The sequence below is a fragment of the Pteropus vampyrus genome, unplaced genomic scaffold (assembly GCF_000151845.1).
Source record: "Pteropus vampyrus isolate Shadow unplaced genomic scaffold, Pvam_2.0 Scaffold103, whole genome shotgun sequence".
NCBI classification, from domain to species: Eukaryota; Metazoa; Chordata; class Mammalia; order Chiroptera; family Pteropodidae; genus Pteropus; species Pteropus vampyrus.
The window spans coordinates 1,745,044-1,770,627 of record NW_011888884.1 but is presented as its reverse complement, the minus strand read 5'-3'; the positions used below and the strand labels follow the sequence as shown (position 1 = coordinate 1,770,627).

Genomic DNA, 25,584 nt, shown 5'->3' with positions numbered 1-25,584 from the left:
GACCATCCCAAACTCAAACTCCACTTCTCCATTTAACCCCAGAATGACCTGTATCAGGCATAGATTCTAAAGTCATGCAGCCTGACTTGATTTTCCAAAAATATCACTGGATGTAAACTCTCTCTCCAGAAGAAGTGGAATGGCTCAAAGAAGCACTGCAAAAGCTTCAATGTATCCACCTTAGAGTGTAATGCAAAAACGTTAACAAGTGGCTGAGGATCAGGTCCATACCCATCAGCCATTTGCATTTCCTTCGGTTTGTCTAGAGCCTCCTGGACACATCTGCCTGCCTCCCTCCTCCGCCTTCCTCAAATACAAAATGAGTCAAATCAGACACTGGGGGATCTTGCTGATAAACTCCTCTAGTATTCCAAGTCAGCAAAGCTAGAGACTAACGCTTTATTTGATATCAGACTCTAAGCAGAGACATAATTTCAGTACTGTTTTATTTTTAAACAAATAAGTAGCTCTAAAAACCTGCTTTAAATAGGTTATCTACTGCTTCAGGTTACTGAATTTTGTTTTTAAATTAGAACTTAATGTTTCCTTAGGCTGAGATGTGGAGATAAAAAGTCCCTGAAAAATCACTCTAGGGCATCCTAGCAGCCACTCGGCTAACAGTGCAATCTCAAATAACAGAGAATTCATTATTCAGAGCAGCTCTGACGCTGATCGTTGCTCTGATGAACAGAGACTTTTCTCTCTGAAGACTTTTCTACTCACTGCTCTAACACGTCTCCTTCATGTTACAGAGATCTGTTTAAACCATTCACAGGACAGTCCTTCAAATACTTAAAACAGGCTTCCAATTTTATATCCTCTTTACCTCCACCTCTCCCTACCCCATAGCCTAGTTCGCTTCTCTTATCCAGAGTAAACAGTTCTGGTTTCTTTAACCGTTCCTCACACATGATCTTGAGTATCTCTAACCATCCTCAACTGCTAATCTGTATCCTCCTGAAGTATTACACTCAGAAACGGCCATATAGTCCAAGTGTGCTCTACTTTTTAAGATATATTTATTTTTAAAGAACCATTTTGAAAATCAACGCTCAATATAATTAAAAGATAGACATTTTAAAGCATAACATTTTCATTAAGATTAATAAAGGATTAAAGCAGAACATTTCTAAAGATTATTTTAAAGAATTTAAAACGCAACATGTAATACTACAAAGAATTCACTTTGATTTGAGACCCAAGAACTATAAAGACCCACCTAAATGAAAAAGCAATATAATCCAGACAGGAATTGAAACTGCTCTCAAGTAGCGTTCAGTGCTTGCATTCCACTTGAATGAAACAGTCAACACATAGCCAACTACCAACGTCCAGATCTTAAATAAATGAAATATAGACATAGTTGTAAGATATATACATGAAAATAAACACAATATACAAAATGTGCAAGAATCTATATAGCTGTGGACACAACACAGATAAGCTGATGTTTGGTGGTGCTAAAGGAGTACATGTAGGTTTTCCTCTGTTTAGATAAATCAAGTTTTGGAATAGACAGGCATTTGAAATCCCATGCAGTGATATTATTTAAATATTATAAACAAAAAATATAAAGATAGTTTTAATTTAAGATATCTTAAAGTTAAAAAAACTATTGTATGCATAAAGATACTTAAAATATTCAATGTTTAAACCATGGACTTAAGAGCCTAATCTTGTACAATTCTTAAAGTTTTTCTCTATAGATTGTTTAGAAAAGAAAAGCTCTCTGGGAAAAAAAAATCAGGTTAAAGGATTCCATTACGGCCTATGAAATATGCTTATTACAGTGAAGAGAATTTTTTAAAGGTAAAAGAAGGCAGCCAGCTGAAGTGTGACCCTGATGAAACAATGTAGGTGACAGATGGTTAGACCCCAGTCCAGAGTTATATGCACAGCTGAAGAAGTGTAACTGAAAAAACAATTACTAGAGGAAGAAACAGCAAGATTTCAGAACAGAAGAACCAGCTAGGGCCCCCTCCTCAATGTTCCCTGCAGTAAAACTAAATGACTCCAGCACTTACAAAGTATCAGCATAGCCTATGCGGAAACTCTCTAATAACCTCATATTTTAATAGGACATTTACAAAATATGGAAAGAATATATAATCTACAACGTGAGCACCAAGAACTTATAAAAATAACCTGAACTTTGGAAAAAGAAAAAAGGCAAGTTAAAACAACGACAAAAAAGAACTTTAAGCTATAATTCAGAGAATAGAGATAAAGGAAAGATAATTACTATGAAACAACAACAAAAAGCTACCTCCTATTTTGGTCATATCGATCAACAAAAATAGTCTTCGGGTCTTAAAAATGTTTATAACTTCTAACCTAGGAATCATCTTTGGAACCTTACTAAATAATGATAAATTCTATATACAGAAACTCATCAGAGTATAACTGAGAATATTAAAAAGTTGATAAATCTAAAAGTTCAACAACTAGGAAGTGGTTAAGTATGGATGATTCACTCAATAAAATGTTATGCAACCATTAAAATAGGTTTTTGTAAACAAAGACTATGTGATTAAAAGTATTCTTAAGAATATTAAAGAAAAGCAAAATACAAAAAAGAACACATAATGACACGATTATATCTACACTTCATGGGGCAGGAGGGGAAATGTACTAAGAAATTAATGGTTGTATTTGGGTGGTAAGATTTTGTTTTTCTCTTTTACTTTTTTCTGTATTTTCCAAATTGTCTTTAATGAGCACTAATTCTTTTATAATAAAAAAGATATTAAAATATTTTTCATCAAGCAACTCTATTAGATGAAATATTACAGAGAGCTTAAACCCAAGATATATGAGTACATGGGACATGAGACTATAGCTGCTTCAAAAAAGCTAGGGCTGGAAGAACTACACAAATTTAACCCTGGAAATTCAGAGAATCTGAGATATGACTATGGAGCGCAGAACAGAACACGAGTATAATAATAGTACACTTATATAACACTACAGACCAGGCCCCGTTCTGATGCTTTATGTACATGAACTCATTTAATTCTCATAACCCCAGGAAATAAGTACTATTGTCACTCTCAATTTACAGATTAAAGAATCTGAGACTTCAGAGAAGTGATTTACCCAAGGTCACACAGATAAAAAGTGACAAAAAGATTAGAACCCAGAAATCTGGCTCCAGGGTCTGTTTTCTTAACCATAAGGTAAAATAAGGGTGGTGCTAGCAAAATAAAGAAGAGGAAAAGTGGCTCCAATATTCACAAGGGAAAATAATAACAGTTGATTTTGGCAACTACAGATTGTTGAAACAATAAATGGATGTTACGCAGGGTAATCAGCCCCATCCTACTGAACACTGTAATTTAGATGAAAGACTAGAAGGCCTATTAATCAAACTCATAGATTACACAAAATTGGGAACAGTCAGTAAAAACTGAGATGACTATGATTCAAAAAGATATCCTAAAGTTAGCACAATGGGCTCATTCAAATAAGATTAAATTTAATGAGAGAGGAAATGCAAAGTTCTGTGTTTAGGTTCAAAACTCAACTGCACAAGTACAGAATGGCAAGAGGGCAGCTAAGCTACCTTTTAGTTCAGTATAAACTGGGAGTATAACTGATGGGAGTGACTATTAACAAAAGTACGATACCCATATCAGGGTGATTGTTAGTGACTTTTGTGCTACTGAACCACATCAGCAATAAGGAAAAGGAAATGGAAATAACATAGGAGATATGGATATAGTTGGGGAAAAAACTGTTTTAGCTTAGAAAAGGGAAGGAAATGTCAAGATTTGATAGCTATCTTCAAATAGCTGGGGAATGTCCTCTGAGGAAGGCATCCGACTTCATTTTCCATGGTTCTGGCAGAAGAAATAATAGGTGGCATTAGGAAGCAATACATTTCAGCTCAACAGGAGGATAAATCTTTCTAAAAGACTATTATCTATCTAAAAATGGAATAAGCTACCATCACTAAAAGTGAGCAAAAGCTGACCATAAGTTAGGGATGACAAAGTAGGAAGTCTGCCCTCAGAAGCTGAACTAGAGGATCAGAAAAGGTATAAACTTCCAGATTTTAAGCCTATGATACTTTTAAACCAATCTCCAAAAAATTTTTGTTTCTCATCTGTACTTAGGAATCAGTATCATTTGCAGGGAGAGAAAAAAATAAGAGATTGCATACTTCAGATTTTTTATGGGAAACTCATGGTCTAAAGAGAAGCATGTGTTTTCATCTACTAAACCTAAATGAAACTCACAGATTACCTCATTTCAGTTTAAAATAACCACTTAAATATACTCAATTCCACTTGTGTGGAATTGAGTATATCAACACTATACACTATGCTGATATAAAAATGTTCACTGTAGCAGATTAAAATATTGAAAAATAGATAACCTAAATGCCATTTTACAGGGGACTATTTAAATAATGCTATCTCCATAATGGAACAGTTTTTCAGACTTTCAAAGGTGTGATGCATATTTATATTCAATGACACAATATAAATTCATGCAAGTGCAAATTTATAATGGTAAAAATATACTCATCAAAATGTTAAAAAATATTATCTCTGGATGGTTGGACTTTTGGAAGTAATTTGCTTCTCTGCATTTCTTCAAGTACTGAACTTTCTCCTAAGAGTATTACTATTTTTATAAATAGTGAATTTTTTCATTTGTATTTTTTAATTACAGTTGACATTCACTATTATTTTATATTTGTTTCAAGTGTACCACATAGTGGTTACACATTTACATAAGTTACGAAGTGATCCCATTAGTCTAGTACCCATTTGGCACTATACGTTGGCCTGGCAAATGTTAATTAAAAAAAAATATATTCTTTTGGATTATAAATTTTTTTTCAATATTTTTAAGTGTTTCCTTAGAAGAGTCACAGAATATTATTAGTTCAAAAAAGTATGGCCATTTATAAAAACTTTTTTAGAGTTTCTATTAAACCATTATGATATGTTTAAAAATGTTTATTGGATTATCCTAATACAAATTCAGGCTAAAATAATCTGGCAGGAATGCTTTCTAAAAGGTATCTAGAAAAAACAACTTTTTATACTATAGTACTATTAAAAAGAAAGAAGTATATCTGTAAGTGTTAACAAGGAAAGATGTCCAAAATACAATGACAATAAAGAGCAAAATGCTGACTTATATATATGGTTTCCTATTTTTGTTTTAAAAACAAAAATCCTATACTTTCTATGTCCACACAGGCATAGAAGACAACTATTCATCAGTAACAGTAACCTCTGTACAGTGGAATGGTCGCAGAGACAAGGACTCACTTTTACCAAATACACGTCTATGCTGCTTAAATTGTTTTTATATAACAAGCATGTTTTACTTGAGTCATTTTTTTAAATCACTAAATATTTTTTAAAATAACAAACTGAAAATAAGGATTTGCGCATTCAAATTTCATACATAATTTCTAGTATGAATTCCTAAAAGTGTACCTTTAAGAGTTTTTTCTCTTTCTCTCTCTATGCTTACCTTGAGTTAACCTGCTCAAGTATGAATTTTCTTCCCCGTATAAATCAATGAGCAACAGTTTATACATAAGAGAGCATACTTTCCCAAATTTATGTTCTTCAAAACAATGTGTTTCAAAATAGACATTCAATACTCATGTTAAAGTACTATATAAGACTGCATAATGTCTGCTAGATACTATATAGAACTCTGCAGAAAAACTTGCAGTATTTAGTATTTATTTAGCACAAGTAAGCTAATAATCACATTTTCCTTTCATTTGACTTAACCGTATGTAGTTTTCTGATTTAAAAAATATTAAATATATAAAATGTAAGTAGATTTTGCCTTTTCGACTATGTCATTGTTTTATTTACTGTCATCTGGGCATTAACTGAAAAAACAACCTGGCTAGTTTGTTTTTGCAAAACAATTTCCCAAGTCTTTTACGAGAGCATAAATCAACAGATGTCTTCCCAAGTTATGAAGCCACAGCCCTAATCATGGCCCAATCAGCTAGTGCTTTGGGTACTTCATTCTTCTCTAAGTCAGCTTAATGCTATTTTGAAAACTCTTCTCTTTGTGGTATTGGAACTTAAGAGTCAAGAAATTTTTTTTAATCAAAATCTTTAACTGAGAAAGAACGTAAGCACTGGAAATCTTCCTTCTTACTGTTGCCAGGCAAGTCAAAACACATCCCGAAAAGAGTTCAGAAGTGGAATGGAGGAGGCCTGGATGGCTCGTGTATACCTCCTAAGAGCCTCACCGGCAGTACTACCAAACTCATCTGATGTGCAAAACTGCACATCAAGGAACCTTACAAATTGTCCACGCTAATCTCACACTTCACACAACTGGTGTTGAGTGGTAGCCCAGAGAAGAGCCCTGGTCTGTTCAAGGTCACAAAGCAAGTTACTGACAGAACTCAGTTTAGAATTTACACTCTTCTCATCTTTCAACCACTATTCTTCCTACCTCACACTTCTTTATAAAGTAAAATGGAAACGATGGGAACAGAGACCCTAGAGAACACAAACCTATTACTATTGCAAAAACTGTTAACAGGTCTTCGGATTTTTCTAACAAGTCTGAACTAATGGAGAGAGGAAACTAAAACACTCCTAGCAAAGAAAAATGGTGGCGCGGGGGAGGCCATTAGCTTTTCAGATTTATCTTGACACCTCTACACTGTGGGGAGATGCCAAGGACTCTAAGGACTGAGTCACATGTGAACTTGGGGCAACCAATGATTTTTAAGTGATTAGAAATCACTAAGTCGGTACAACATTCTAACATATTTGAAACTGTTTAAAAAGAATTACTCATACCATAATGATTAGTCTTTCGTTTGTAAGCAGGACGTGTGTTAGGAGACTGAAGTCAAGGAAAAGAGCTAGGAGGCTGAATTAACCCAAAAGTGAGATGAAGAGGAGCTGAACTGGAAGGATAAACTGGTAACAAAGGAAAATAGGGGCACTACACAGGAAAACTGAACCGTACTTGGAAATTCAGATACAAGGATAAAAGCGAGAAAGGAGATGACTAAGGTTTCTAGATGACTCAGGGGTCTTTGGGAGAACATGTGTGGTTAGTCCAACTCTGATATTCTTGCATTTTTTTCCTAATTACTAAAAACAATTCATAGTAAAAAAAAAAAAAAGATAAAAAATTTAAACACAACGTATTGGGGGGAAACTTTTAAATCCTTATTGAAGCAAGTTACCGACAGAGTTCAGTATGATGTATGTCATAGCAGTTTATATTTTTTATAAAGAATGACAAAGGGACTTCGATTGTAGATAGGTCTGTTGAATACCATTTACCAATAGAACAGATCAACTTCTAATCGATCTTGTCAACTGTGAAATCTCTCCCTCCTACTTCACATGATTGAGAATGAAATAACACACATGAAAGTACCTAATCTAGTGCCTGGTTCATACCTCTCAAAAATTTTATCTTAAATGTATGAATTGTCAGCTCTCCAAAATGTAGATTTGCTTAAATGTAACTTTTCTCTTTGCCTCTCTATCTATACCTCTCTTCAGCAGCAGACTCAAATTTACAAGTTGTCCAGAAAGCATAAAAACTTTTCCTATATCAGGCAGCCCTGCTTGGCTTTACAAAACCAAACCAGCTGTGAACTATGAGACAGAAAAGATACGAGTGGGCTCCCTGCCCAGTCACCTGACCTACTTTTTTTTACCTCATGTCAGGCCTTAATCAGCACTTCTGGAAGAGAGCTGAGGACTCCTTGTCTCTGTTCTCAGGTACACCTCACCTCTACCCACCCACCCCTACGCTGCTTCAAGAAAACAAGACTGCAAGCCTGTTTCTCTCGAACTCAGATCAGCCTCCAGGCTCTACTCTCAATTTAGCCCCTCTACCACTGCACACTCATTTCTAATTAACTCATCCTGTCTCATTTATAATAGAGTTTTTACCCTCTCCTCTTCTCTCCTGCTCCCACCACTTCAGCCAAATAGCTGGGTTTCAAGTCATTTTAAAATCATTTAATCAGCTTGCCCTTCCTCCACACTCTAGCCTAACGGATCTTGGCCCTTCTCTTCTGCTCATCCACAAACTGTACAGAGGTATTTAAGTAAAATTCAAAGATGGGGTTTGTCTTTAGCAAAAAGATAATCAAAACTATATACACTGAGCTGTGGGCACTTCTTTACAAGTATTCAATTCCAGAAATGCTTCATTTTCCACTAATCATGACAATTTACTCATGTATTCAATTTCCTACTCTAGTATGAAAATACCCTATTTATCTATGTTAGACCTTTCTTTTCTAATTTCCTACAGTTTAGTGGATATGTTACTTGGTCATCGCTACAGTAATTTACAGTAAATTGTAATAACGAGTCAAAAAAAGTTAGAATCTACAAATGTGTCTGACTCTAACAAGACTGAATTTCTTGAGGACAGCAACATGTCATAGTAGTCTTTACATTTTTTAACAGCATATAGTATTGTCTTTTATATGAAGCATTCAATGAACTTAACTGAATTATGAAAAAAAAAAAGGTAAAAGAGAATACTGAACTGGAACTCCATAAATGTGAACCATGGATCATAATTTGAGTGACTTTGGGACAATCACATTCTCTGGACATCAGAAACCTCTCCTGAAGAGTGGCAGGCTTCAGGCAATAGAGAGTAAATTAATTCTAGAATCACTTCCACACACAATCCAGCAAACTCCAGGTGAAAGAGGATTGTTCTACATCCCTCCTCCCCATCACGACGGAAATGGCCCTCTTGGAAGTGAAGGCTTCTGTCTGATCACTTAGCAGTTGCACACCAGCAGCATCACAAAATTCAGATGAGCTCCTCTCCATTACCTTGCAATAAGTTGCTGGCCCATAATTGGTGGGTAATGAATTTATCTATGTTATATGCACCTCCAAGTCAGAGCCTACACCTTACTCCTTTTTAAATCCCTTAAAGCCTAATATGTAACAGCAATATCAATCAACTTTTAACTTGACCTGAGAAGCAGTATCAAGAGAAGAGTTCTGGGATCAATTATCACTTTACCAATAACCTTCAGCAAGTCAAAACTCTGCCGGACAAATAAGAACTATTCTGCAACTTGACGTCGAGGTGCATTTAACACTGACAGAAGTGAATAAAATTATTTTCAAATGGTTCTGTTTATTGACAAATTAGCTTTCTTATGCATTAAATATCCACTTGTTTTTAACAGTCCCCAGTTAAATAGCTGGATAATTAACTGGTCTATAATCTGATCTGAATTAGGAAAGGTGTCACGAGATTATTTTTGAAATCCCTTCCAATTCTAAAGCATTGTAATGTTCTATGAATATGCCCAGGGTGATCCAAAAATCACAATCTTTAATCCAGTCTGCTTAAGTAATCCAGTCAGAGGAGGAGTGCTGTGGTACAGCAGTCCTTGCACAACCTAAGTTGTGTCTAGCTCTGACATCCAGAAAGGTCCCACGTGAGCTGAACTGAAGACGGCTGAAGCCCCGCCCATCCCCATGACCAGGAGTAAATCCAACTCCACCTACCGATGCTCTGGAGTCTCTACCTGCAAGCGGAACAGCAACTCCTAACAGGGTTCCCCTAAGAGGGTCTATTAGGATGAGGCGATGGACAGGCAAACTGTTTCAAACACACCCTCCTTCTCTTTGGAAGGAAGCGTATCAAGCTCCTCAGGTGCATAGGAAGGAAGGCGGAAACTGACATTGCCGCACATGTGTGGACCTCTGGTCTCCCTTGCACAGCGAGAAGGGGCTGCAGGATCGCACCCCGGTGCACTGGGGCTGTAGAGAAGACTACTGTGTGCCCGCCGGAACCACGGAGGGACCGGGCCCAGGCTCACTCACCCACAGGCTGCTGAAGTAGTCCAGCCCGCGGCAGATGAGCGCGCCTGCGTGCGCCAGCAGCACCTGCACGCCCAGGTAGCTGCCAAGGCTATAGAGGCCGTAGAGTAGCGGGCCCCCGGCGCCCAGCAGCACCAGCAAACGGCGGCGGCGCAGCGCCTGCTCGCCCAGGGCCTCGACGCCGTAGTCTGCGAAGCAGAGCGGCAGCAGCAGCGCGGCCAGCACGATGGGCGTGTGCGCGCGGTGCAGGCGCTGCAGCCAGTGGCGGCCCAGGCGCGTCAGAGAGCTCTTAAAGGGGTGCAGGAAGGTGCCGCACAGCACGGCCCACAGCAGCGGCCGCAGGAAGGCTTCCAGGATGAAGTAGACGAGCACTGCAGCCCCGCAGCACAGGCACACGAACAGCACGGCCCCCGTGTTGTAGAAGGCCTGCTTGATGGGCTTGTCGAAGCGCAGCGCCAACGCGGCCGTCCGCGGGGTCTCCCCGCAGCCGCCACCGCTGCCGCCCGGCGCGACCGTGCACGGAATCCGCGGCGCCGGGCCCGGGGATTCCCGCGGACTGGGCGCCTCGGCAGGGCCGCCGCCGCCGCCGTCGGCCATGGCGCCTCTGCTGCCGCCGCCACCGCCTCCGAGAGGCGGTACTGGGAAGCCATCGGCGAGTGGCAGGGTGGGCGTTGCGCGGCGTTGTGGGAGTTGTAGTTTCTCGATGGCCACCGAGCGCTTGCGGAACCTTTGGCAAACTACCACTCCCAGAGAGTATAGGGCGAATCCTTTCGCTCCCGGGCTCCTTTCGCCCATTGGTCCCCGCAGGATCCAAGTAACAGGTTTCTGGGCTCAAAATCCTATGAGGGGGAAAAGGCTCCCTTCACCAATTGGTTAATGTCAACTTTTCGGGTGGCAGAGTCCCAAAAGAGGCACATTCACAGATTGAAAACCCAGGCTGCACATTAGAATCTTGAAGGGGAGTACTTATAAAAGACCAATCCCCATATTCTATTTTATTGATTTAATTAATAAACACATAAGAGTGTTTGCCCTGGTATATTTGGCAGGATTTTAAACAGCGATTATCATACGGCAGGCCCTGTTCTAAGGGCCTCATTCCTAGTAACACAGTTAATCCTTAGAACAACTCTACAAAGAAGATGGTGTTTTTAACTTCACTTTACAAAGAGGAACAGTGAGGCACAGACAAGTACCTCGCCAAGATCACACAGCTAGTAAGTGGCAGTATAAGGATTCGAACTCAAAGTCTGCCTCCTAAATCTGTTCTCTTGCCTACTATGTTAATTGGTCTGACAGGGATCCTTCGGCATATTTTTAAAGCTCTTCAGAGGACTGTAAAGTGTAGCTACTGGTTGACAATCATCCGTGTAGGTGTCAGCATGGGAGCAACTCTTGAAAAAGCTCTAAATCAGAGTCTCAAACGACCCCAGGTGTTTTATTTTGTTTCTGAGACTTTGGGTCAGGTCAATTTAAGCTCCTAACCCCAATTTCCTCTCTGTCACATGGGAATTATAATAATAGAAGCTCTTATCTCAGAAGAGAAAAAGCAGCTCTGGGACAGTGCAAGGTGCTTCTGTTCTGTTGAGATGGTCTTAAGACACAAGCCTGCTAATGAAACATCTCAAACAGCTTTTTTGTTTTTTAGAAAGGTTTTTACTGAGTACTCAATATATGAGTGCTTCAAAACCCTGCAAGTTATCCCTTTTCTGTTTTCAATAAGTCTTAAAGTTAAAAAAAATAATAATTCCTTTCCATCTCATGTTTGGGTTTCAGATCATTCTGATTTTCAAATGGTCTTCGAACTCTGACTCTGTTAATATTTTGCTTCAGTAGTCCTGCATTTTGCTTTGCTTCTTAACTACTTTGTCTGGGCCTGCTGAGGTTACGGTTACAAGTTACGGTCACATTTGCTTTTAGTATCCATTTTTCACTGACTCGAGCTCCTATTTATAGAAAAACAATGCCTCGGTCTCCCTCCCAAAAAGTCCTCGGTGATTTCCGGGGAATCCCAAAGGGATGCCTCACATATACCCAGAGACATGAGTCAACCACCAACCACCCTATGTCCACCCTGCTGCCCACATAGCTCACTGAGTTCAGTGCCCATCATAAGATGGCCAGAGCCTGTGTCACTATTTCCAGACCCTGGATACTTCCAAACTTCTAATCCTCAGGGTACCAAAGCAGAGCTAGGTTCTACTCAGAGATGGGAAAGAAGTCCTTCTCCTTGACTCGAAGACTCTGTGCCCTTTTGTCACCCAACCTGTAAACTAGGTCACTGTGCCCAATGTATTATATTTCCTCTCACAAAGAGTTTCTTCCATGTCTGACCTTCAGTCCTCTAACCACAGGGGCTCAAAAACCATCCAAAGGGGCAGTGAGGGAGCAAAGACCAAACCATCCCTTCTGTCCTCCAACCAGTTACAAAAGATCTCATGTTGCATAACAAAAGCAACTATCAATGGATGCAAACAGAAACTGACGTATGTATGCATTGGACACGAGGGGTAGGGTAATGTTGCTTAAACTGTGTTGGGACCCCAGCTCAGCAAATCAAAAATGCCCTGTCATAGTGCTCTGCTTCCAAGTCTCAATGAAAGGCAAAATTGCTGACCACTTCAAAATTGTTATAATGGCCAAACCAATAGAACTGACAGGTTTCCGATAGAATTTCTAGTCATGAATGGAACTCTAACAGAAATGAAGTTTGAGGCATTGGAAACTTACACCATTTATATGGCCTAACACAAGGCTGGGTTCCCACAGGATTTTGCTCATCCTTCTATAATTGCATTCACCAACACTGCAGTCAATGTCAGTGGTTTTCATGAGTTTAAGGCATTTCTGTTTCCTCAGCACTTGGCACCGCATAAGACATTTACCATACAGGTTAGAAGCTCAGTGTTTGCTGAGCATGTGAATAAATGAGTGATGTCCTTTTTTAAAAAAATGTTTGTACTTCTTGTGTGAGAAATAGTGTTGAAACCCTAGGGATGTTTTTTCTAGGTATTCTTTATAGTTGAAAGAGAAAAATCAAAATACTAGGATATAGGGCCTGCAAACAATTTGAGAAGAGCATATGCAGTTCTCTCAAATCTCTACCTCACAGGGCATGTGCTTTTAGGCGGCTCCTCTAAAATACAAGGCTACTTGGGTTTTCCTTGTTGGCCTCACACAACATCTCACTCCAATGACCTCGGGGAAGAATAGACTCCATAATTATCCAGGGTACAGTGAAGGTAAAATACATTCAGAGGAGTGGATCAAGCTGGCCCTGGAACCACACTGCCTTTGGCCCTCCTGAACCAATGAACTTCCTAATTGTTTAATCTAGTTTCAGTTGGATTTTACGTTTCTTGCAACAGATAGCTTTCTGGCTTACAAAATAATAATACCTACATCATTGATTGCTGTGAGGATGGGATGAGAGACTGTGTCTACAGTAGCAGCAGCACAGTGCCTGGGACATGGTGAGAATCTGCTAGTAGCTATCAGGGTGACTCTTCACTTTGTCCTAGAGAAGCCAAGAGGCATCTCTTAAACAACAATTAATGTCCACAGACTCGCAAGGTATCAAGATAACAGCCCCAGAGATAAAACAAACACAGGTAGGGAGAAGGTTCTTCAAGGCATTGTATCTTCTGTAGATTCCTCCATGTGTCTCCATAAACGTTTACTGAGTTGTACTAAACACCTGCTTTGTACAAAGTCCAGTGCTTACAATGGAGTGTGTACATTATGTAGAAAGTGGTACGCACAGTGCTGGAGGAGAGACCATGTGAAAATGTACTCAGACATGCATTCAGATTTCAAATATGAGTTACCACTTTTTAGCAAAGTTTATGGCAGACATTGCTAATCAACCACTGAAATACTTCCCACTGAGCCTAGACGCAGCCTCAAAATCCTTCTCAGTGGGACGTTCTAGGGAGCCACTACTCACTGAACAAAGTAGGTACACAAGATGACATGTATTTGCTTTCCCTACTGTAACTAACCATTGAGTATCTGATACTAGATAAAACTGGCAGACTCAAAATGTAGATAACTGGTTTAGAAGAAAACAGTGTGTGTGTGATAAGTAACTATGAGATTAAAAAAAAATCTCAATGGTTGAGAATAAATGATTCAAACAAGCCTGATACAATCAGGTCCTTCCAAACTCCCTAATTATTCCCCCTTATCTCTCCTCTTCTCATGCTGGATATGTGACCTCACTTACAGCACAGGTCCTGCCAGTTCACTGAGTGGAGTATAGCCTTTCCTGCCTCCAGGCTCCTGTCTTTCTAGTCTGGGTTCCCGTCCTTTCGACTGTGCTATCCAGCGGCAGCTAACCTTCCATGCCATGTTGACAAAGACAATTTTATCAGTCTGTAAAAAAGTCGATGAAAAGATTATCAGTTGATTCAACCAACCCAGTTTAAGACCCATGCACCCAGGAAAGGGCAAGATGAATTAAAAAAAAAAAAAAAAAAAGCTTGGGAAGATCTTTGAGGTGGGGAATAAAACAAACAAACCATACTTTTTTAAAAAGTCTGCAACCAAAGTAACTCTCCCTTTCTCTTCTATGGTGAGGAGAAGGTTGATAGAGAAAATGGGCATCTGCAAGGTAAATTTCGTGATTCACAATTATTGCGGAAAGCCAGAATTGCTGGTCTGAAAAGTGGCTGGCTCTTCGTCTTCCCAGAAGTGATTTTAACTGAAACATTTTATCTGGAATGGTTGAAATTTGAGTTATGGATCAGGATTTGGAATTCCCAGCCTGTCCCTTCCTTGGCTCTACTCCAAACAATATACTCCAACTAAGGCCGAGGCCATCCAACAGCCAGCCTTCTACTGCAAATCGGAGCAAGACAGAAAACCGGAAGATGGGGGTTGCATTTCAAATTGCCCAGACTAATTCCTCTTTATTCGTATGAACTGTCTTCATTTGGGAACCAAGTCTGGCTGGTTTTGAATCCTAAGTGTCACCTTTTTGTATACTCTTGTCACCATATTGATGTCGCTGCAGCCTCTAGCTGGTCTGTCTGCCCTTTTGCTCCTTCCAATTAATTCTCTACATTGCAGCCAATGTGATCTTTATAAAATATAATTTGATCTCTTCGAAGCCTCCTTATCTTGTGGGAAGGTGTCCAAGCTCTATTAAGACTTCCAAGGTTCAAGGTGATGGACCTGCCTCACCTGTCCCCACTCCCATTACCCCGCCCAGCAATGTGGCTCTCAAAGATATCCAGGTCCCAATCCCCAAAACCTGTCAATTTACATAGTAACAGGCACTTTGCAGATAAGATTAAGGATTGTGAGATAGGGAGATTATCCTGGATTATATGAGTGGGGCCCTAATATAATCACAAAGTATCTTTATCAGAGGGAGAGAGGGAGATTAGACTGTATAAGAGGAGAAGCCATCTGACCACAGAGGCAGACACTAGAATGATGAAGCCATGAGCCAAAGAAAGAATACCCACAGGTTCCAGAAGCTGGAAGGAGCAAGGAAAGGTCCTCTTTCCTGGAGTTTCCAGAAGAAAATAGCCCTGCCAATATCTTGATTTTAGTTCCACAAGATTCAGTTCAGATTTCTGTTCTCTGGAACTGCAAGAGAATACATTTCTGTTGTTCTAAGCCATCAATTTGTTAATTTGTTACAGCAGCAATAGGAAACTGTGACAATTCTTGTCAAATCACAACGTTTCCTCAACGCACCATGGTGATCTTTCTTCTGGGGCTGTACTCGGCTCTTCCTTAAGTTTCAGCTCCACTACCACCTCCTGCCCTCCTGGCTATCCCAAGCTGGATGAGGGCCCCTATTCCAGATTTGCACCACACCTGAGCATTTCCTTACCACTGCTGTCACTGAAAGGTATCACCATGGTACCTGACTCCCTAACAAGGCTGTGAGCCTCTTAGGGGCAGAAATCAAGGGCTGTTCTTTCTGAAGTCTTCTTGTGCAGTGTCTAGCATAGGGATCGGCACATAAGAGTCCTCAATAAATATTTATGGAATGAATGAACAAGTGGTTAAAGCTTCTGGATGCCGGAGACTTTTATGTCCGCTCCACTTCAGCCGTCTCTTCTTACAGCTTACCCCCTGGCCCTTGCACCTGGGACTGAGGCCTAAGAAATTTCCAAATCAAACATCAACCAGGGGCAAGTCTGACAGCTGGGCTCCCCACGGAGAACACTGCAAAATAAATACCACGGGGAAACCTAAAATACCAAAACACAATAAATACTTGGTGTTTTTTTGCGGGGGGGGCGGGGGGCGGTGAGAATTAGAGTCTGTAATGCAGAATGTGATAATGCCTAATTATTTCATAACATGACATTCCTTGAGTTTCTCAACTTAGCCCCAGTAGCACCAGCAGCTCAGCTACTACATCCTGTAGTTTCCATATTTCCTTAATGATTCATAAAGCTCTACAACTAAACTCTAACTATTCTTGATATATAATATGATTTAGTTACCGATAAGGCTCATAATAGAAGTTCTTATAACTAAGTTCTTAGACTTAGTTAGGCACTATTAACCAAGTAATACACTTTAAATGGGATTATTATAGGCCTCCATTTACTATTTGATAAAGGTATTAAGCTGAAGTTATACATACAGATTTATTTTGCAAACTGTTTCTCTATAAGGATTTTACCTTATTACTGCCACATGATTTTCCTTGGTCAAAGAAGAGATTGTCATCTTTCAAGGTCTATAACTTCAAGGAGACTTTACTAATAAAAGGATGTAAAACAAATAGAAAACCAAAAATACACCAAAGCAAAGCAATAAGGAATTATAAACTAACTTTAATTATATCAACAGGAAGAATTTTAAACCATGTTGAGAATTTATATTTTAAAGTTTAAACTAGTTAATGTATTCTAACTGTAACATAATCCTCTAAGGATAAAGTATTTGTGATGGCAAATGGACAGAACAATGATTTAGGTAGCTTCTAGGAATATTGCTACAATTACTTTACGTAAATAGAAATGCATGTCTTTATTAGTAAGGGAGCACACTTCTTAGAGTAAAAATTCACATGAGATAGGCTTATAAATATACATAAATCTCAAAATCAATCATGATTGAACATTAGGTACACAATTATTATAAAACAAATATAACCCATCAATGTCCATTTAAAGGCATAGTTTTTACAAAATAGTATTTTATAGATAATCTCAAAAAAGTATATTCATACTCCTGGAGCCAGATTGTTCCAGCATATCAGCGCATCTGTGGGAATAAGGCATATGGAAAAGCTGCATTTACTCTTCCTGGTGGCCAGGACATTCTGTGTGATGAAGTGGTAACTGCTCTAGTGACCTGGGTGAATGCCACAACTCCTGCAGCACCCCGTAATCCGAGAGAATCGCTTACTCTCCAGAAGAATGGAACTCAACAGCTATTTGCCTAATACCAAATATCCAGGGGGTTGGAAACCGAAAGCGTTAGTCAAATATCAGTATGTTTTAAGTGAAAAATCCCACAGAGATGGATGATTCACTTAAATTTTCAGTCTTATTTAAAATTAGCATAGCCACGATTTTTCATGAAAAGAAACTTATAGTCATCTATTAAGTCTAAAAACAAAGAAGTCCAACTTGAAACTAAATAATTGAATAACTAAATAAATAATCTAATTAAATACAAAACATGTATGGTTTGCATCAACATGCCCTATACTCAGTTAACACTAGTCTTGGTTTTTTAACTAACGATATAGAAAAGTTAAACTCAACAATGATATATTACACATTCTTAACAACTCATATAATGTTAAATGGAGGAGGCAAGGCTTAAAAAAGGATCCAGGAATCCTTTCTACAAACTAAATTACTAGAAACTCAAGGGTAGTTTTGCCTGTAATACACACAATGTTTTATCTCTTGGGCTTTTAAAGAGATCGGAAACAGAAACAATCTTGGCAAAGACCATCAAATAAAATGGTCATGGAGTGTATATGTAGGCCTCATTGTGTATTTACAAATATGTATACAAATACCGAGAATAATCAAACTGTTCACTAAATATAACCCATTCTGTTTAGAGAACGAAGACATACAAGTATATATAACAAAGTATGTACATCTCAGCATCTGACTTATAGAAGTGGTTCTCAAACATTTTTCCATTATGATATACAAGGTAGATGCCATCGTCACATGAGTAAAATATTCCTGTGGGTATAGCGAATTTTGATAAAACTTTAAGAAAAACTGTCTACAGGGAAATATATTACTCTGAAACATTGTAATCCCCACCAGGAAGAGCAATGCAACAGTAAATGTCATTCATGACTGCCATAGTTAAGGTTAAACAAAATTGCTGCTTACTCAGCTCTGACTTAACTGCCATCTCTTTTGCCCCAATTCTGAACAACAGATTAGAGCGGAAGTGCATGGGAATGCCATCATTGAGACAATAAGTCAACCATAATTTATTTAAACAAATTATTCACTAACTTCAATATTTTTACAATTAACCAGTAATACATTACTGGTAGTGTACTTTACAACTGATCACAACACATAGATGTATCTCTTAGCTGAGAGCAAGTGTGGGAAAACTATAGCCCATAGGCCATATCCAACCTGCTGCCTATTTCCATAAGTCCCACAAGCTAAGAATATTTTTTTAGATGTTTAAATGTTTTGATTAATCTAAAGAAGAATATTTGTGACATGTAAAAATTAGATGAAATTCTAATTTCAATGTCAATCAAGTTTTATTGGAACACGGCCATGCTTATTGGTTTACTATTATCTATGACAGAGTTGAACGGCTGAAATAGAGACCACGAAGCCAAAAATATTTACCATCTGGCCCTTTCTATAAAAAATTTGCTGACCACTAGGCTAGAGCTAGGAATGACACACAACCTCAGTGGTAGTATTATTTTTTTTTAACCATTAAAAGCACTAAAATGATTGGCTGATAGAAAGTAAAATGTGCCCCTTTCCCCAAATGAAACTATAAAGAGTCCTCTTTTTCATTGTAAATTACTAAAGGGGAAAAAAGGAATCACCTGGTTACTTTGAGTGTGGATAGTGGGTTCCGTTTAATACAAGCTTTAATGAATGTGGATGAAGACATGAATGTGTAGGAAATCATATCACCTCCCTAGGCCTCAGCTGCCCTTTTACAAACTAAGTGCACTGGAGTAAATGGTCTCTAAAGTCCTTGCCAGCACTGGCCATTTACGCCAAGTAACTAGTCTGTTTTTTCAACTGTAAAATTGGATTAGTAATAGAATCTACTTCCTATGTTGTTGTGAGGATTAAATGAGTTAATCCATGTACAGTGCTTACAACAGCACTAATTACATATAGCAGGCATTATTGTTCTACTCCAGCCATTTACAAAAAGACACTGGTTAGGTATTTCCCCTGTAACAAGAACTATGTTAGAAAATGGAATACAGAGATAAAATAGAAGTTGATTCTCTTATATTAGGTAAGAATGAATGAAATTGGAGTCTACAGAGTTTTAACTTCAGTATATCTATAAATTGATGATTCTCCCAGACAACGGTTAAAAGCTGTTCTGCATCCTTGGTCTGTAGATTCTTATTTCTGAACAATGATTACTATTAAAAATGTCAACTATGTTTTGTCGGGCAAAACAGCAGTTGTTACTAATGATCTTCCTATTTACATTTCAAAAGATAAATTCAGTGTTTGCTAAAGAGATGATTTACACTTCAATTACAGGTGGAAGAATGTAAAAACGTTGACCAATCTGACAGTGTCTATGAAATACAAGTCTTCTGAACCAAACTTGCCAAAGAAGTACAGTTTCATTTATTTATTCATTCAACAAATGTTTGCTGAGTATCTACTATGCAGTAGTATCTGTTACAACGATGAGTTACAAGAAATGGTCCCTGCATTAGGGAGTTAGCAGGAAGGATGAGCCAGCAATTACAGTAATGTATGGATGGGGAAGCACATATGGGGGAGTCCAGGGTGCTATGGAAGCGTCTGGCAGGGATCTAAACCTACCTAGTCCACGGGGTTGGAGGAAGAAATGCTTTCACAGGAAGCGAAAAATGTTTGGGCACAGGGAACATGAGAGGTGAGATAGCAGGTCTGAAGAAATGAGAGCAGTTCAGTCTTGCTAAGTCATACCCAGTGAGGGGTGGTGACAAAAGATTATATTGGAAGTAATCAAAGTGTTTGCATTTTACACTAATGGCAGTGAGAAATCATTGAAAGTTCTAAGCACAAGTATGCAAAACTGGTAATCAAAGTAGAAACAATTCCTGAAATAATTACTTGACTTGAAATGTAAGTAGAAGGAAAATCCATTAATTTATCCCTTCCCTGCCAGCTACAGAGACTAGCTGAAGTGTCCCTTTAGTTTTAACCTATTTATAGCTGAAATATTATACACACAAGAGAATGAAATATTTTCTTTCTTATAATAAAAAAATAAAAATATTTTCTTTCTTATTTACAATGTGGGTGACTGCATATTTAGTATCTTCACTACTAAACAACCACTACAGCTTAGAACGTGATGCACAGGCCATCCTCAGCCACAACCGAAGAGGGTTTAGTTACGAGCAGATGGTAGGTGGGACCAAGGACTTGAACCAGATGTCTTGAGTTTGAATCCTACCCAGTTCCATTGCTCGGCTGACGTCATCTGACTTCCCTCCATCTGCAACGAAGATTATTTCTCCTAAGTCCCTCAGACGTGCTTGGCGAACTGTGCGATGTTGCAGAATCTCAGTGTTTTCCTTATTTTTGTTCAGTTCCAGAACAATCTGGAAAGCTCTCTCCATAGCTGGACTTTCACCTTTGACATGAATTCCAAGGATGGCATTAGAAATCACAGTCTCCAGTGTTATTTAATAAAAAAAAAAAAAAAAAAAAAAAAAGACAACCCATAAAGTTGGACCCGGCTTTAAAGGAATTGGTGGGGCGGGGGGCGGGGGGGGGGGGGGGCGGCCAGGCAAGCCACAGGACTCCAGACCTCTACAATGGAAATGCCTCAGCAAAATAATCATCTCCTTAGATTCTCGTCTTCTAAATGGGCTATTAACACAGACTTTTGGAACAAAGGAAACTTAGGGTTTCTTTGAAAAAAAAGAAATGCATTAAGTCAAAGTATTATTATAAATTATGCTGACTGCCAATCCAATTTACAAGTCTGAACAAGTCTGAATGGATAATCTAGCTGAATTCAATTTACAGATCATTTTCCATTTTCTAATTAAAAAAAAAATCTCATCTGTAAAACGTTTCTACTCCAAATTTCCACAATCTCCAAAAATGTTGATTTATTATCAAAACGCCTTAAATTTTTATTAAGATGATTTGAATATTATATTACGTATTTAATTACAGTATATGCTGACTCTGACAAGAAAATTAGCTGTAACCACAGATGAATACCTTAATTTATAAAATACAGTGGTAGAAGGGTCCAAATTCTAATTGCTAAGAATGCCCACATTTTTATTATTAACATAATTTTACATCTTCAGGAACACTCAGCTGTTTCTAATCTTTCTAACAACAATAAAAAATGTTTTCTCATAAGCTATTCACTAATTGAGAGGAAGTTTCAAATAAATATGAACCATTTCATCTCTTTAACCTCCTCCATTTTCCCCATCAGCTGTATAAAGTACTCAAAAGCATTTAAGCTTTGTGGAAATTTGCCTGAAAGGCTGACTTTGAGCTAGGGCCATCCAGTGAAGTTCTCTTTTGTAATATTCGAAGTAAGTCTCCCGAGCTATAGTTGGAAAAGTAAAGGCTGTTTAGAGACATGATTTCTGTGCCTTGCTCTTTTTTCTACCTTGCTCTGTGTTAAGTGACAAGTAGCCATGACTACATGGCATGTGGGTCACAAAAAGGCAGCCTTCCTGGGTCTCAAGTCCCATTCAGTAAGACAGCAACAATAATTTTCATCAAGCCAACTCAGAGATGTGAAGCTCAAATAAGAAAACTTATTTGAAAGTGCTTAGAAAAGTTTTAAGTACTTTCCAGAGGTATGGGGTCATTATTAAACTATCCTCTTTGATTAGAAAAGAAGCTTGCTTTTTCTTCCGAAAAGCTGAAATCATGAGTCTTTTTTTTTTTTTAAACAACAGAAGCTAAAATTAGACTGCATAGTCTTTAAAAATATATGCTAAAGATTTTCTAATCCACTTAATGTGTTGGCTTTGCAGCTGTAATTAAGGGGTTCCCATCAATAAGTAGAAGGTCAGGGCAACAATGAGAAGCAAACAAAACGGAGAGGAGAAGGTCTGATAGGCAGCTGATGGCATAAAAATGTCTTCATACTTGTAAATACTGACAACACGCTCTGATGCTGGTGGTGAGTCTATATCGTGTCGCGTGATAGACCCTTTAAGAAATAAAAAGGGGCAATCAAAAACAGCACAGATTTAAAATGATATATACAAACAGCATAAAAAGTAAAGCCTTTAGTTCAGAATACATAAGTAGTGATTATATCTGGAAATCATGTATTAGAGTTATCAGAATTCCCTATAACTGTACATATAACGGAGAAGATAGAAATTAGTTAGATTTATCCAAAAAGACTGGTTCTCACAAATATGCATACTTCCTACCGAAACAATGCGATTAGTCTCTCCATGGCACCCCAGTTTTAAGACTGCTACTTACTATTGAATGAATATCTGCTTTTAAGGTCTCTAATGAGTTTTATCTTATTAATGCCAAATGGAAAACTATATTTTGATTTCAAAGAGCAAGAGCTACTTATATTTTTCCTCAAATATGCACTTTATATATGGATTATTAACAACTCCTGACCACACTAGACTCCCTTACAGATGGAAGCCTCTTTTTCATTGTCTGTGGGACATAAAGAGGTAGCTCACCCAGGCCAAGCCAGAGAGCATGGTGGGTGGGTGTGTGTGTGTGTGTGTGTGTGTGTGTGTGTGTGTGTGTGTCTTTCTGGCACAGTGGGATGAAACGGTGCAAAAAGTAGGAAGATTAAGATACCAAATAAATATTTAGGCAGGATACTTTTTTTGACCTGGTTAGAAGTGGGAAGAAGGAACGGCTATGTGTAAACGATATTTAATAAGTTGACATTGATTAGAGGTGCCTGACCTCCTGATCCATATGAATATCCATATGGGTATAATCTATATGAAACTTGGGTTAGGGAGAATAAGGCAGATGAAATCAGAGCAAAGGTCTCCTTGGAAATAAGCTCAGAGTGATGGTTGTTAAGGTCCTGTCTGCTCAGGAAGCCATGCTGAACTTGATGTGTCACTTCCCTGCTCCGGCGTCTATGCTGGCTCCTGTTAGCATAAATCAAACTCCTTAGGTTGGCACAAAGATTTTTCTCTCAATAGATCCCACTCACCTCTCCTACCTAACCTCACTCGTTGGTCACCTACATAGATTCCTAGGCTTACCCAAGCACCTCTAGTTCATGCATGCCTTCCTCGAGGAAAACCTAATCCATACCCTCCTTCGCCTTGGCTCAAAGCTTATCTCCTCTGAGAGACCTTAAGGAGATGAAGAGTTTTGATCAACAGAGAGGTGTTGGAAAGGCACTAAAAAAAACAGGAGAAGTGCCAGCCTCTATACCAGGATAGGAATGTGCCTGTTTTGTTTGGAGACACTGAGAAGAACAACAGAAGTCCTGAGCAATTTTATCAGGCAAGGCAGGGTCCGATTTGGAGAGGGCCTGGAACAGCGGGCTATTATGCCACACATGTAAGAAGCACAACACTTTCCAACTGGAAAGCAGTCTTAGATACTTGTTTTCATTTAATCCACATAATAATCCTATGAAGTCACTATTATTATTATTCCCATTTTAGATACAAAGAAATTGGAATGCAGAATTTAAAGGCTAGATATAGCTACCAAGGGGCAAAACCAATGCACAAACTCAAAGTTTTAGATATCAAATCTCATTGTTTTAAATGAGTTCATTTCTCCAAGCTGAGATATAATTTATTTCCCAGGGTATTGAAAGTACTCAAAAGATATAATTGCAGATCCACTGTTGGTAGTCAGGGAAATAAGCAAATGGGGAAGATGTCACAAATCTTAAGGCATCCGAATATTTTCCCAATTAGAAACAGGCAATAAATATATATACATATTAAATCTCCAGACCAATCAATGGAAACAATTTAAAGCAAAAAAGATTAGATTAGGCAATTAGATAGTTGATAAGCATACAGTAAAGAAAGATGCAGCTCTCAGGAACCAGAATAATTCTCCTACAAGGATTGTTAATAACTTACTTCCATTCTTGGTCAGGCCATTAGGCTGATCAACCTGGGGGAATGCTGAAGATATAGTGTAACTTGATTTTAGCAGCCTCTAAGGTCTCATGATATCCTTGGGTCTTTGGTGGGGAAATGCTGAAGAGCCTTGCTGCTTGAAGTGAAGTCATCAATGGACCAGCATCAGTAGGAAGCTTGTTAGTAATGCATAACCTCGGGCCCCACCCTAGACTTACTGAAACTGCATTTTAATGATGTATCCAGGCAATTCATGTACACATTAAAACTGGAGGAGTAATGAGCTAAATTATAGGATAGTTTGGTGGATTTGTGATCACCAGAATAGTCATAAAATGAGCACTAATGAAACTCTTGGTGTCAGTCTCTAGAGAAGTCTCCAAAATGCTCAGTATTTTTATATTTAGAGCATAGGACCTAAGAGTACTCGCTGACTTTGGAGTCAGACAGATTTATAATTGAATTTTAGTTCTCCCATTAATTAGTAGTATAGCCTTGAGCAAGTTCCTTAATCTCTCTAAAATGCAGATAATAATACCTATACCTCTCAATGATGGGTGAAAAGTAAATGGGAATGTGGTAAAAATTAAATATAGCCCATATCCCACATATAGCAGGCATATGATCTGTTTCATTAAGCATTCAGCTCATCATATGTTATCTTGTACTATTCTAGTTATGCATGTGTATAACTTGTCCATTTGTATGTCCATGTGTATAAGTCCAATATAACATTCTAAAGGTAGGATCATATCTTTTTCTTTTATATTATCCAAAGTGCTTATCATTTTCTTGCCCAATCAATAATGAACACAAGCACAATGGTGTCTGGTGTTTAAGCCAGATGCCAAAATGTAAGCTTACCCTGGATGGCTGGACCCCAAGCAAACAGATAATACCAACTCAAATGCAGATCAACAATTGTTTCATCTCTGGGGACGTTCACAGGGCGTTTAAATCTGCAGGTGACTCGATTGTTCTCAAAGACTCCTTCTTCATCTCTGGCAGGATTTCTCTGAATCTCCTTTGCCCACTGGCCTACATTATAGAAGTGCTGTATGCGGACCCTGCCATTGTCATCATGGACACAGGCCATGACATCGTCACCACCCTAACGTGAAAAATGATAAAGAGAAAAGTCAAAGGTGCATCTTTCACAAGTTTTTCTGCTAGAAAGAAATTTCACTTAGAAATGTATATTCCATTAGCTCTGTAATTTGAAATCCCACCCCCCGCCAAAAAAAAATTATTTTAAATGCTGTTAAAAAGCTTTAACCAAGTTACCAAAGTTAACCTCACAACAGCTGATAGCAAGTGCCTCTGGATATGATGTTCCATGAAAAATACACTACCAGCTATCTAGTATTCTCGTCAAAAATGACAATGTGGATGGACCTTGAGATAATCATGCTAAGTCAGAAAAAGTTGAAAACCACATGATATCACTTAAATATGGGATATCAACCTAAGAGCAACAAACAAACAGGACAAACAAACAGAGACTCA

At 38.5% G+C, this 25,584-nt stretch overlaps 2 protein-coding genes across 3 annotated transcripts in view; both read right to left on the bottom strand.

Annotated features, from left to right (window-relative positions):
* The window catches only part of TMEM245 (transmembrane protein 245), an 89,656-nt gene extending 79,210 nt beyond the window's left edge, over positions 1-10,446 (bottom strand). The window contains exons 1-2 of one of the 2 annotated variants that reach the window (XM_011364943.2): positions 9,831-10,446; positions 1,220-1,337 (exon numbers count right to left, since the gene is read on the bottom strand). In XM_011364943.2, coding sequence (XP_011363245.1) covers positions 1,220-1,337; positions 9,831-10,424 — 712 coding nt within the window. In that variant the 5' untranslated portion in view covers positions 10,425-10,446. The remainder of the gene's footprint in view (positions 1-1,219; positions 1,338-9,830) is intronic. The other variant, XM_011364942.2, reaches the window with a different exon arrangement.
* A 6,166-nt stretch (positions 10,447-16,612) lies between these two features.
* Positions 16,613-25,584, bottom strand: part of FRRS1L (ferric chelate reductase 1 like) — a 15,045-nt gene continuing 6,073 nt past the window's right edge. Inside the window, exon 4 of the mRNA XM_011364987.2 lies at positions 16,613-22,187. Within this exon, the coding sequence (XP_011363289.1) occupies positions 22,015-22,187 (173 nt within the window). The 3' untranslated portion in view covers positions 16,613-22,014. The remainder of the gene's footprint in view (positions 22,188-25,584) is intronic.